Raw genomic sequence first — 14,464 nt, 5'->3', positions numbered from 1 at the left:
CACTTGAGTACAGTAGTGAAGTATTATTACTTTGTTACTATACAACACTAGAGATTATTGTGGACAACATTACAATCTGATACAGCACAGAATGCACAGTTTATTTAGCATTTTGTAAAGTGTATTTTCCCTAACTCAAAAATATCAACTTAAACACATATATAAAATACAAAATGTTCTAAAAACGTGCGATCAATCAACAGAGCGGACATGTTAACACTGTGCATTGGGCAGAATGGCAACACGATACCAACCAGGGCTCATGACTCAATATATTGTGATATATAACGATACCGTGATGTGAGTGAGGTGAAAAAGTTCAGTTATTTTAGGAAAACTCTCACTGTATAAACAACACACCACCATATGCATACCACATGCTTGAGCGTATCCCCTAAGAGACACTAACCACTGTCCCCATCTCCACAGCCTCATAAGTCAACATGATGAGTGAGTGTTGAGCAGTCGTGAACATGTACAGTGGGTCAAGCTCATGGTGACCCCCCCCCCCTTTGTGTACACGGAGCACAAAAGCTCCCTTTAGAACACAGGTGTCAAACATACGGTCCATGGGCCAATACCAGCCTGCACAAGGGTCCAATCCAGCCCGTTGGAATAAATTTGTAAAATGCAAAAATTACACTAAAGATAATAACAATCAATGGAGTTAAAATCATTTTAGTTCAGGTTCCACAGACCAATATGATCTCAAGTGGGTCGGACCAATAAAATATTATCATAACCTATAAATAATGACAACTACAAATGTTTCTCTTTGTTTTAGTGTAAAAACTAAAATTCCTTAAAAGTCATACAAACCATTCTGTCACAAAAAAATGTGAATAACTTATAATATAATATTAATAAATATGAACAACCTGAAATGTCTTAAATAGGTCATATTTTGCTAAACCCACTTGTATTAGTCTTTGGTATATTTATTTGTGTATTTGGACCCTAATGGTTCAAAAAGTTTGAATTTGAACCCTCCAGGTGCTGCAAAGCTATCTTTATATTCATTTTGGCAAAAATCGAGTGGATTTCAACAACCTGTTTTAATTCCTGCTTAATTTGTTACATCTATAACTAGTTAGGTCACAACATTTGGCCATATAAGGTCAAGACTTCCAACGAACATTTCTCTGAGTACGACATAATTGTTTATCAGCAGCAGCAGTTAGACTAAAAACTGAAAATATGTCCAAATTTTGAGTTGATTACCTAAAATGTTCAGCTGTTGGCTTAACAGGACAGAGCAGCATAGTCAACAACCTGAAGGGGGCGGGGCATGAAGTGGCTCATGTGCATTTAAAGGGCCAGCGCTCAAAACGACCTTTCTGGTGTCATTACACAGAAATAGGGTTGAAGATGGACCGGTGGAGTTGAATTAATGAAGAATTCAGACCCAAGCAGAGCATTTACAGTTTATGTAGACCACAGGGAAATGTTTTAAAATGCATAATTCCATTTAAAAAAAACAAAATATCAGTCCTTTAAGAGAAATACGTGTAATTTTAGCAATATTCTGTCTGTTACTAAATGTTTAATGTATTTGTTGATTTCTTAGTTGTAATGCACATATGCAAATGATAAACTGAGACATAATGTTAAAATTGCACTTATTTTTCTTAAGAAATTTCAAGTTGCTCATGTAATTCACATTTTTAAGGAAACTTTATAGATGTAAACACTTTCACAATGTACCTTTACCTTTTCCACTGTTATTATTTTACTGATCCGGCTCACTTCACATCATACTGGATTGAATGTGGCTCCTGAACTGAGCAGACTTTTTGGGTCACGGACACTGTTTTTTGTCCACGTGTTACATACACACACCTGATTTTACTGGCTGCAGGTTTTGAGGCAAGTTAAATGCCACTGAGGTCGACTTGAATGCTGAGACAGCCCTTCAGAGATGTGGTGACGATGCTCTACCACTCATCTGAGGTCAACTGATGCTCTGAGGCAGCATGTATGAGTCTGAATAACGTTTTTGCCTCCGTCAGCATCACTTAAGGCGTAATCTGACCATTGGACCAGGACTGTATATAGCCATGACAAGCCTATAAAGCAGGTCAGAGCAACAGCAAAAGCCTGAGCTGGGAAAAAAAAGGAGAAAAAAAAGTAGGAATGGGGAGTTGGATGTTGGATAGATAATATTCTCACCGTGCTCCTGTGCTGTGTTTATCTAACACAGAGGGGAGGTGTTTACATTAGCTCGGTTAAACACAGACAGGCCCAATAGCTTGTGTTAATCATAAATAATCTAAACAGCCAGGCAGGACATCCATATCGGAGGAGTGGGTCGCCACCACACACGGACCACCAACGTCCCACATCTGAGGAGGAGACACACTCACCTACTTATGACGAAGAATGAAGTGTGTGACACTGAGTTTAGGGCCAATATGAGATTGGAAACATTTCAAAGGATTGAGGTGGAAAGTGAGAGGCGTGTTATCTATCCCACTGCAGTTGACTGTATTTGTGATGTGGTTTGTTTGAATAGATTCTCCGATGATTTGATGCGAGGAGTCGACAACCCTTTTGACCCTCCCATCGTAAACACAAAAATAAGCATTAGAGAGTGCACATGTTGGTGGGTTTCCCATGTGGAAGGAATCGAGTTGAGGGAACTTCTGAACAGAAAAAAAAACAACATGTATATTTCATCTAGTGACAGATGCAGCGAATAGTGTGTGTGTGCATGTGTGAGTGTGTGTGTATTTGCTGGGGAGGGGGTTTAAGCAGGCAGAGATTGATCCTGGACAGTGTGGGAGAGAAAGAGGGAAGTACAAAAAAACAAAGAGCAAGGCCTTGGGAAAGAGTGTGTGCATGTGTGTGTGTGTTTGTACATGTGTGTGTGGGAGAGAAACGAAACACTGCTGGACTGCCGGAAAAAGAAAGTCAGCCAGGAGGACGGCAGATCGATTCCTCCCCCGAGTCTCACAACAAATACACTCTCTTTCTCTCTGCATAGCTCACCTCTGCTGCAGCCTGATATCGTCCCATCAGCACTTCATCTCTATCACCCTCTATATTACCCTCCCCCTTCTCTGTCTGCAAGCTAGCACTTTATTCTCAGGGTCCGTCGACTATGAACGAGCTTAAAACTCAATCTGATTTCCAAGTCTGGCTCTCACAGTAACTCATCATGGTTAGCTGATAGGTGGTGGGGCACTTTCCCTCCCCCCAATCTGTCTTTAGAAACAACAGAGTATGGTTCATTAACACAAAAGGCACAACACACCACCTATGTATGTAGTGCACAAAGCAGACAATACACAGACTGGGATCAAAATGTAATATAATAAAGCTCTCACAGTTCTCATCAGGCACGTGCACACATAGGACCCAAAGGGTGCTTGAGCCCTTGCCCTTTTTAGCCTCTCAGAAAAAAGTACCCTTTTTAAAACACCACTGTTATCTATCATACGCATTTCTTTGTAATAGCGTGTCACAATATTGTATATAGAGAGAGCGATGAAAAAATGTGCCCTTTTCTGACTTTGAGCCCCTGCCCATCTATAATCCTGTACACATCCCTGGTTCTCATAATTAAAAATCTGATTGCATATAATACACAACGGAAACCACACACTCCTACACACCCTCCACAAACACCAGTCATCCAATATGACAGATGGACAAACAAACTTGGAGACACTTTCAACATATCTCTAATCTCATGAGCCTTGCATCACAAACACACACTCCTGCACTTAAATCACACACTGTTATGAACACACACACATGGATGAATGACTCCACTTCTGATCACCATCATGGAGACTCAGAGGGGTCAGAGGATGGTTTTAGGACACATACAGTCACAGTTTATCTGGATATGAGGATATGAGTGTGTGAGTGTGTGTGTGTGTGTGGGGGGGGTAATGCGTCAGTTTGGGGCAGAGCTCCTTCTTTACTGGTTTGTCACGGCTTTGCTCCTATTCTTGCCATGTCAGCTATAGACTATTAATGCGTCCCTTACTGTTCTTGGCCGGATGAGTAAAAACAACACTCTTTAGGTTGTTTTGGACTTGACGCAGGCCTGCAGCTGCCTTGTTGACAGCTGGCAAAAGCATTGTGGAATCCAAACCCTGTGCGCAATAGCAGCTGTAGCCGTTTGGAAACAACTTTAAGAGCGCAAGAAGGAAAAGAAGGAAGGGTCCGCCTTTATCAGAGCGGTTCTCTTACCAGTGGCTGAAACCCCCTGCATCCTGCACAAACTTCTTCTCCGGTCTTCTTTTTTTTTTTTCTGCTGAACCCGTCCTTTTCTCGGTGATCCAGCCAACAGTGTGGTCCCTGCGTACGGTACAAACTCGGAGGAGCGTCTCCACTACTCCACTTCAGAGCCTCCTTTTTCCTGTTCGTTGACAAATTTAAAAAAAAAAAAAAAAAAAAAAAGGAAAAGAAAAAGAAAAAAAAAACTTCCACTAAGGATACTTCATGATTCCCAAACGGACGCGAGAAAATTTACCCGGGTCATTTTTTTTTTTTTGCGCAGAATAAGAGCTCTGTAGTCCTTCATGAAGTCTCCTCTCTCCTCCCTCCCCAGAAACACAACTCTGTCCTCTCTGCCGCTGGAAAAAAAGAAAAAAAAAGAAAATGCGCGTTCTCGATGCGCGGCGCGGGCACATCGACCCATTCATTGAGTGTAATCTACAATAAGGCTGAGCTCCAATTAAATAAGCTCCTATTAAAACGCACATCCTACACATTTTGAATGAATGAATGAATGAATATTTTATTTCAGTTATGTACAAAACACATACATATTAAAATTTAAAAAAAAAAACAAAAAAAAACGTAAAATTAACACAATTGTTAACTGAAAAAGGAAGAAGCTGAAGCCAGAGGCTTATTTCTGCTTCTCCTATTCCCATCCTTTCTCCAACTCCACACCTGAAGTCGCAGCAGATAAAACATTAACACAAATTATTCTACATTCGGTTTCTTAAGTCACTTTGAAATCATATTACTCTCATAGCCCTTGAGAATTTGACAAATTAAAGCTTTTTTGAAACTCGACAGCGAGCCTCACAATTTCACTTCATTCTTCAATTTGTTCCATAATTTGACACCAATAACAGAAACACAGTGATATTTAATGCTTGTTCTTACTTTACATGTTTCATACACAAACTTCCCTCTTAAATTATAATTCCCTTCTCTTAACTTGAAAATTTTCTGAATACAAACAGGAAGATTTTTACTTTTAGCACGAAACAGTCTTTTTGTGTAAGAAAAAAAAAAAAAAAACAGTTTTCATGACCACATTTAACATTTCTAGTCATTTTCTCTGACATTTGCATGCCCACTTAACCCTTTCATGCATGAATTATTACCTCCGCCAAGGAGGTTATGTTTTTGCCAGGGTTTGTTTGTTTGTCTGTCTGTCTGTCTGTCTGTCTGTCTGTTTGTTTGTTTGTTTGTTTGTTTGTTTGTCTGTCCGTTAGTGTGCAACATAACTCAAAAAGTTATGGACAGATTTGGATTAAATTTTCAGGGTTTGTTGGAAATGGGATAAGGAAGAAATGATTACATTTTGGTGGTGATCGGGGGTGGCGGGGCCCACGGGGGGGGGCACTGACCAGCCTTGGCGGAGGTCTGCGCTCTCCGAGTGCTTCTAGTTTGAACCTGTGTTGAGATCTTTTCTTGAGTGTTTTAATTCCTCATTAGGCATGAAAAAAAATGCAATTGAGTTTTTTTTTCATTGATTTACAAAAATGTCCACATGGCTACACCATGCATTTTATTCTTGAAGCAAAGAAACTTGTATCAGAAAGTGATATGAAAAAATAAACTAAAAACATTTTTATGCTGCTAATCAGATGTTTTCTCACATTTTAAAATATTCTAATACTAGTTATGACTCACTTGATTGATTGATTGATTTGATTGATTAATGTATTTATTTCTAATATGAATGTCAAAACAGAAGAAAATAAATAAACAAAACACTTAACCATTTCATGCATAGTGGTCACTACAGTGGACAGCTATTCTACAGCTGTTCTCTTGTATATTTATGGATTTTGTTGTTTTAGTTCTATATCAGCCAACACAGTAGATGCTTATGTACACTGTAATTCATACCATTACTTTAAATTTGCTGATCTGCAGTAACATGTTTGATTGTAAAAAAAAAAAAAAAAAAAAAAAAAAAAAAAAAAAAGGCTAATTGTTATTAAACTGTAATTAACTGGGTTTTTTTTTTCTCAACCAAAAAGTTTTGTTTTGTTTTGTTTTGTTTTGTTTTTTGAATATTATCTCCATGCAGGTATTGTTAAAATATGAGAAAACATCAAATTAGCAGCATTAAAAATGTATCTCATAGTTTTCACACAGTATATCAAAAGATACATGTTTCTTTGCTTCTAACATGAAATGCATGGTTTTGTAACTCCATGTAAAATCGGTTCATTAAAAAAAATGCAATCACATTGTTTGTTTGTTTTCACACCTAAAGAGGAATAAAATCACTTAGGGAAAAAAACAATCTTTAAGGTTCTCTTAATTCATTAATTAAGAGGTTAAACATAAGACATATAAAACATATTCAAAAATGAGTGAGAAGAAGCAGTACTTACAAACTCTGACCCCTTCTTCTTAAAAAATTAACAATAATAATCTTCCTAGTTCGTGGAGATAATATGCAAAAAAAAAACAAAAACAAAAAACAAACATTAAAAAAAAAAAAAAAACTGTTAATTACAATCTAACAATTAACAATTGATTTAAGCTCAAAAATATCACTGCAGACCAGATTTATCAAGAACAGGAAAGTTACAGTGATGGTTTGAATGTCAGTGTATTGGATGGTGCGTAAGCGTCCACTGTGTCGGCTGATTATGCAACTAAAACAACAAAACCTGTGACTATACAAGAGAACAGCTGTAGAATAACTGTCCACTGGAGTGAACACTGTGCATGAAAGGGTTAAGTAAGTTTGCGTCTCAGTGGAGGATTGTACTCTCAGCCATGATTTGCCCATCGGCACAGAGGCATGACATGGGCCGTCACGTGAAGTCATGAAAAGGATGAGGCCTATTTCAAGAGATAGCCCCTCTTTGAAAACTCCACAGCTGCCTATTAGTGTGGAAAAAAAGAGCCAGGGAAGTTGAATACTAACTGGCACAGTATTTCCATGTCACTGCTCAGGCTTTTTCTCTTCGTCTTTTAATTGATCATGTTGGGTTTCCAGTCTGTTGAATGAATGCTGTCAGCTGCCTCTGTGGATCATTATATAAGCAATAAGGAAAGGGTTGAGAAAATAATACAGTCTTATTTGCAGATCATTATAGTCATAAATTGTGGTTTCTGTTACTGCTCGTGTATGAAGCTCTTTTTTATTCAAGTTCAAAGTCTGATGGAATATTACTCTGTGTGGTCTGTCTCCTTCAAAGTCCAGTTGGATGATACCTGCAGACACTTACATCATCACTACCCTTCTGCTCGATATATAATTCAGTGATGACTTTCCTCAGCGATGTGACTTTACTCACACGCCACAGTGATGTGACTTCAAACTAGGGCAACTGTAGTTTTGTCATGAGGAACAAACTGAAGACTTTTTCATTTGTAATCCAGTCATTTACCATGAAGAATAGATAGATAGATAGATAGATAGATAGATAGATAGATAGATAGATAGATAGATAGATAGATAGATAGATAGATAGATAGATAGATAGATAGATAGATAGATAGATAGATAGATAGATAGATAGATAGATAGATAGATAGAAGCTTTATTGCCATCATATTAGATAGATACATGCTTGCATACACACACACACACACACACACACACACACATACATACATACATACATACATACACACACACGCATACATACATACATACATACATACATACATACATACATACATACATACACACATACACACATACACACACATGCATACATACATACATATTTACATACATACATACATACTTGCATACACACACATACATACATACACACATACATACATACATACATACACACACACACATGCGTACATACATACATACTTACATACATGCATACATACATACATACATACACACACACATGCATGCATGCATACATATATACATACATACACACACACATACATACATACATACATACATATTTACATAAATACATACATACATACATACATACATACATACATACATACATACGTACATACATGCATACACATTCATATGTACATACATACTTACATACATATGTACAGACATACATACATAGTTACATATATACATACTTACATATATACATACAAACATAGATACTTAATTACATACATACATACATACATACATACTTACATACATATACACATACAGGGGTTGGAGAAAATAATGGAAACACCTTAAAAAATCAACAAAATATAATTTAATATGGTGTAGGTCCGCCTTTTGCGGCAATTAGAGCCTCAATTCTCCGAGGTATTGAATCATACAACTTGTGAATTATTTCCAAAGGAATTTTAAGCCATTCTTCAGTTAGAATACCCTCCAACTCTTTTAGAGACGATGGCGGTGGAAATCGACATCTTACTTGAATCTCTAAAACTGACCATAAATGCTCAATAATGTTGAGGTCTGGGGACTGTGCCGGCCATATGTGATGCTCAACTTCATTAGAATGTTCCTCATGCCATTCTTTAACAATTCTAGCTGTATGGATTGGGGCATTATCATCTTGAGGTGAAGGTGTTTCCATTATTTTGTCCAACCCCTGTACATACATACACACACATATAAACCTACTCAAGAAAACAGAAGAAAGCAACACACATCCAGTGATGATCAAACACCTTCAGTTATTTCATTACTCCTCTTTGAACTGCTTCATATTTGGATAATGTATGAGCTCTACGCTCCAGCTTTACAGAAACGCCTAAACTTTTTCTTGTTGTACATCACTTAAATGTATGAACACCAGAAGACAATATTCTACAGTCAAAGGTGATCCCTGAATTCTGCTATTTGACTCTCGCAGTGCAAAAACCTCAGATATCATACTTACAAAGAGAAAAGTAGACAATTTTCATATTTAAAGTCTGAAAATTTAAGATTAGAAAGCATATTTTCTTGATAATTGGAACTGACCTATAAACTGATGTGCAAACGTCCTGGCAAATCTTGCTCTGTTAACAAAATTTAACTATTCCTTTCAATGCTAATTTCAAGTGAAAATCAACATTCGGGCACATTATTCTGAACTGTCACCCTTCCTCACTCCGCCCTTTGTTTATTCGGCCAACCCTCCACCTATTCGACACCCGTGTCAACTCAGTCACGCGTCATTAACCCTTTTTTTGTGGCTGGCTGCTGCACGCTTTTTGTCTGCTTCAGACCATCACAGACAACAGCTGGACCTTTAATGATAATGCCTCCTTGTCTGGCAGCTTGTCAGGCAATACAACACTTAACTGACCTGTGTTCATTTCTAATAAGCTATACATACATCACCTCTACACCTCCCAATAATACAAGCTCACTGACTGCACTTCAGTTACTGATTTGTTAGATGTGACTTTTATTTTGCAGACTCAAGCAAATACAAAGCCAGAACACACATTCTTCTTTTGATTAAACTTTCACCCTCTTTGCTGTGGAGAATAATTCTGAACATGTCAGTGCAGAGTCTGAAAGGCTAAGTGTTTTGTGGATGACTGAACTTGTGTTTTAAATAGACCAGGGGCCCGGTGCCCCTCTTAGTGCCTCCGAGTGCATGGAGCTGCCTGTCAGCCAGTCTGGGGCATGCTGGTCCACAGAAAGCAGAACACCAACCAGCCCCCTGGGAGACATCCTCTCCTCCGCTTCCCTGGGGTTTCATAAGCCCAGTACAGAGGCAAACAACAGCATTCACAGAGAGGAAGGAAGAATGAAGGAAATGAGGAAGAGAGGTGAAGATGGGAGACTGAGGGGGAGGAGCTGTTTGTTAAAGACAATTAGAACTGACAGGGAAAGAAAATGGAGTGGTAGATGAGCAGTCAAGCTGAAGGATGAGTGTGAAAGTCGGCTGAGGAAGGTGTGAGATGAGCTGCCTTCTGCTTTCACACTTACCTGAAACCTTCGAGGTCTGAATGCCACAATCATATCACTAATCACACATTAGCATGGGGTGTCAGTCTTTATTCATTACAGCACAAGCACTGTTTTTAGGTGCAAATTAATGCTTCCTACTGGTTGAATTAACACTATTTTCTGAGTCTAACCTTAACCAGATGATACCAGGGTAAAGACACCAGCTGAAGGGATGGAAGAAATAATCTGAGCCTGTAGTTAAGATAATTCATTTATTACTTGTTTTCAACACTTTTTATACTGTTGGATGGTTTAATCTACATCAAATCATCATATTATTTAACTGTGTTCCCAAAAATCTCTCTAGGAACCCACTTTATGAAAACTATAAACCACCCTATTGTGATCCAGTTCACACAAAGCCTCAACTAAAAGGTGTAAAAAGTGCACATTGATGCACAAATGAACATTTCTGACCATTTTTACTGTCACGTACATATCATCTTTTAATGATGTCTCACAAATATAGATCAGATATTGGTTGGTATTTGTGACTTTTGATGAATCATAAATATGTTAAATATTCTATAGACGTGATCTTGATGTACTTACATTGTGGTGATGTGCTGTCTTAAGTTTGGTTTTAATTCTGCTCATCCATAAAATACATTAACATTTTAAATACTTTACTACTGAGACTATTTTTTGACCAATGTATGGAAACCAAAAAGAATATAACATTAGTATTTTCATTCTGAGTCTTGATTCAATTATCAGTGTGATATGAACATTCAATGCAAATTGAAAAAAAACAACATGCTTTTCTCTTATGAACCTACTTCAACCCATCTGGAGGATCCAGTCCAGACTTTGGGAACTGAGTGTCATATGTTTGTAGAGTCACTGTCCTTGGAGAACCATGAGTCTCCACAAAGTTATGGAAAACAGCCGTTTTCAGCTTAGTGACAATGAATTTTCCATCCAATGCAAGAGGTCAAAGGGTTTAATTGGTTTAACCCATAAAAAAACAGTACTACTTTTGTACTTTTTCATTCTATTTTAACCTTTACTAAGTGATTTATCACCATTTTTATACTAATATCCTCTGTATTTTATGATTTTTTCAGTTAAAATCATGTATTTTCTTATATTTAATTCACTGAACATGTAGATGTTCGTAAAAGCTCAGACAAAATTCAAAGGTGATTTTATCAAAATATTGAAAACTAAAGAAAAAAGTGACTTTTTCAGCAACAAAACAAATGTTCATGTATCAGGCTGGTTTTACTGGTGAATCAATGTTGTAGAAGGTGACAGTGTTTCCACGTTCACTATGGCGCCTCTGAATGTCCAAATGGGTCATATCTGATGACCATGAAAAGATAACAAACTGCATTTTACATCAACTATTTCCATGTATTGACTGGATTAATGGATCAACAGGTATAAAAGAATTTAGATCAGTAGATGGTTTTGGTCAATGGTGGTTATTTGGGTCTTTATGAGTTCAGGAGGACTTTCTCCACACATGAAGGAAGGCATAATCCTTCAGTTCATGTCAAGCATTCAGAACTAACACATCTGGAGATATGTGGTTTTCACTGGACAGGAAGAGGATGAAAGAAATGTAGTCTGAAAAGAAGCTGACAGACTAATGTAATATAAGGAAAATGTTTGCCTCTGTGATGTAATGGAGTAACAGTATAAGGGTAATAAAGTATAAGTCCTCATGTAAAGTACAAGCACCTCAAATTTTAAGAATCACACTTGAGTAAAATCACATGGTAACATTCCTTTGCTGCCAACCGGCGATGTTGAAACCACACCAGCAGAGATCTATGGTCAGAACCATGAGTCACAGTAGGGAGGACACTCATACTCCACATCCAGTGTCAGGACTGTGGAATGTTTTAATGCCTCATGAGGCTGAGCTCACACTTCACAGGTCATAAATTTTCTAACGTCCTTCATGGCATAATTTTTGCTGCTGCTGAACTGTGTACAAATGGGTTTTTAAAGTTGTCCATGTGAGGGCGGTTGTTGTTTATCGAGAGCAGCTGATCAATGCACTCCGCTCCTTCAGGCTCCACATGGATTTATCACATGTCAGCAATGAGAAGACTCTTTGTAAATGCAAACACACACTCGGCCTGTCTTTGGAGACCAGACCTTAAATTAATTGTCTGCAAGTGCATCAACAACTGTGGTGTAGAGACCCCAAGTGGTGAAACTTGATAGTGCATCAGCTAAGATATGAAACAGCTGCTCTACAGAATACCCCCCCCCCCTCTTTCCTTCCCCTCCAACCAATGAATAATCACAGCACCTGCATATTAATAGAGCGGGCCTGATGCCACGGAATGAATCCCACTGACCCATATATCCTCTGCCAGCTGAGCAATGGGTGGGGAGGATGTAAGAGGAGACTGGCACCAACAAAGGCTGCACTGTTGTTCCAGTGATGTCATGGGCTGTCAGTGAACTGCTGTCATTAATAGGCTGTTATTCACGTTCAATCAGCCGGTCTATGGTAAATGGTAGCCACTGGTTTCGCTGTACTAAATCACAGTTTGACACGATCATTAATGTGATTGATTTGGGGTTTTAAAGGTCAAGAAGAGGAACAGCTGTTGGCATTGTAGTTGTTTCGTCAGTGTGACAGCCTGCTCTCTCATCTCTCATAACAAAAGAAAACCTTTTTTTAAAAAACAATGTTTAAGAGCACTAACAGCATTTTGATTTATACACTCATCCAAGTTTCACTGTTAGACATTATGGGATTTGATCCAATAAGGGGAAGTGAAAACAAGGAGGGAATTCATACTGTCTGTTGAAATCCTGAATTCTGAAGGTTTTTACAGTACAATGAGTAAAACGGAAAAGTACTAAATTACGTCCACACTCATGTCATTAATTGTGATGACTGGCCGCAAGTGCAATTTGTTTTAGTTGAGGGGATCGATGGGTAAAAATCATTGATACACATTGGTCTAAACTAGTTTCACTTGTTGCTTTTGAGCAGCTTATATTGTAAAAAATAAGATATCTGAATAGAAGACAATTACACTTTACTTCTTGCAATAAGAAAGAATAGAGAAATATGTAACAAAATTGAGAAATCTCTTAAAACAACACTTATTCCAAGAACTATATTAAGTCATCTAAACTCAAGGGTATCTTTGCACTTGTTCTTGTTCTTTAACTGTTTAAACACAAAAACAAAAACAAAACAAAAAAAAACAAAACACTTTAACCCATAAAGACCCAAACAGCCACTGATGACCAAAACCATCGACTGATCTAAAATGTTTAATACCTATTGATCCACTAATCCTGTCAATACATGTAAATAATTGGTGTAAAATGCAGTTTATCATCTTTTCATGGTCCTCAGATATGACCTATTTGGATCTTCAGAGGCTTTGTAGTTACTGTGGACACTATCATCTTCTACAGCATTGATTCACCAGTAAAATCCATGGAGTTGGATCAATGACAGTGTATGGACACACTGTGTTTTAAGTTCAGTTATTGATACACGTTATTGAAATGTCACTTTTTCTTCAGTTTTTGATATAATAACCATTGAATTTACGCTGAGCTTTAATGAACATTTACATGATCAACGGATTAAATATAGGAAAATATCTAATTTACACTGAAAAACAATAAATACAAAGGATTATATTATAATAAATAGTGTTAAATCACTTAAAAAAGGTTGAATAGAGAGAAAAATTAATTTGGGAAGTGACACCAAAGTAGCACTGGGTCTTTATGGGTTAAGAGAAACGATATAACATAATTCTTCACACGCCCATCTTTCCAGATCAAATACTTTATTAATGTGCCTCAGAATCCCTTATGGGTTTCTGTTAATTACAGTTTTGTGTTGATTTTGAAAGAGGCCTAGAGTATTTTTTTGTTTTTATTATAAATCAGTGCAGAGAGAACCGCAGCACTAATTGGGCAGAGCGCCTAGTCTCCAGAGGCTGGACAGGAAGTGCCGGGTGTACCAAAGGTCAAAACAAACTGGCTCCGATCAGTGCGTAGGCGTATCTTGGGAAGGCAGGGAGAGGGGAGGAAAGGAAGAGAAATGGGAAAGGCGAGGAGGAGGAGGAGCGAGGCTTTAAGTGAGACAGCAGAGAAAAGACAGGAGGAGAGAGAGAGGGAGAAACACTGGTGTGGAGTTGTGGGGGTTTAGTAGGAGGTGGAAGTGTTTTTGTGCATTGTGTGAAATGTGATCATGTCCTGGAGCCGCTCAGACAGCTGGGAAGTTCCCCTGCCCCTCACTTCCAGCTGGGAACGCTCTGAGGAGACACCAGGGCCGCATGCTTCCTCGCTTAACCCTTTATCTTCTGCTCCTGGTGGTGGGAAGCTATAAATAATAACACTGACATATAC

The 14,464-nt window shown here is 38.0% G+C and overlaps 1 protein-coding gene across 1 annotated transcript in view; it reads right to left on the bottom strand.

Moving 5' to 3' along the window:
• The window catches only part of fgd (faciogenital dysplasia), an 80,123-nt gene extending 75,564 nt beyond the window's left edge, over positions 1 to 4,559 (bottom strand). Inside the window, 1 exon segment of the mRNA XM_030138283.1 lies at positions 4,201 to 4,559. Coding sequence (XP_029994143.1) covers positions 4,201 to 4,222 — 22 coding nt within the window. The 5' untranslated portion in view covers positions 4,223 to 4,559.
• Between the last annotated feature and the right edge of the window lie 9,905 nt (positions 4,560 to 14,464).

Source organism: Sphaeramia orbicularis, chromosome 7 (assembly GCF_902148855.1).
Source record: "Sphaeramia orbicularis chromosome 7, fSphaOr1.1, whole genome shotgun sequence".
NCBI lineage: Eukaryota > Metazoa > Chordata > Actinopteri > Kurtiformes > Apogonidae > Sphaeramia > Sphaeramia orbicularis.
This window is presented reverse-complemented; position numbering and strand designations above follow the sequence as displayed.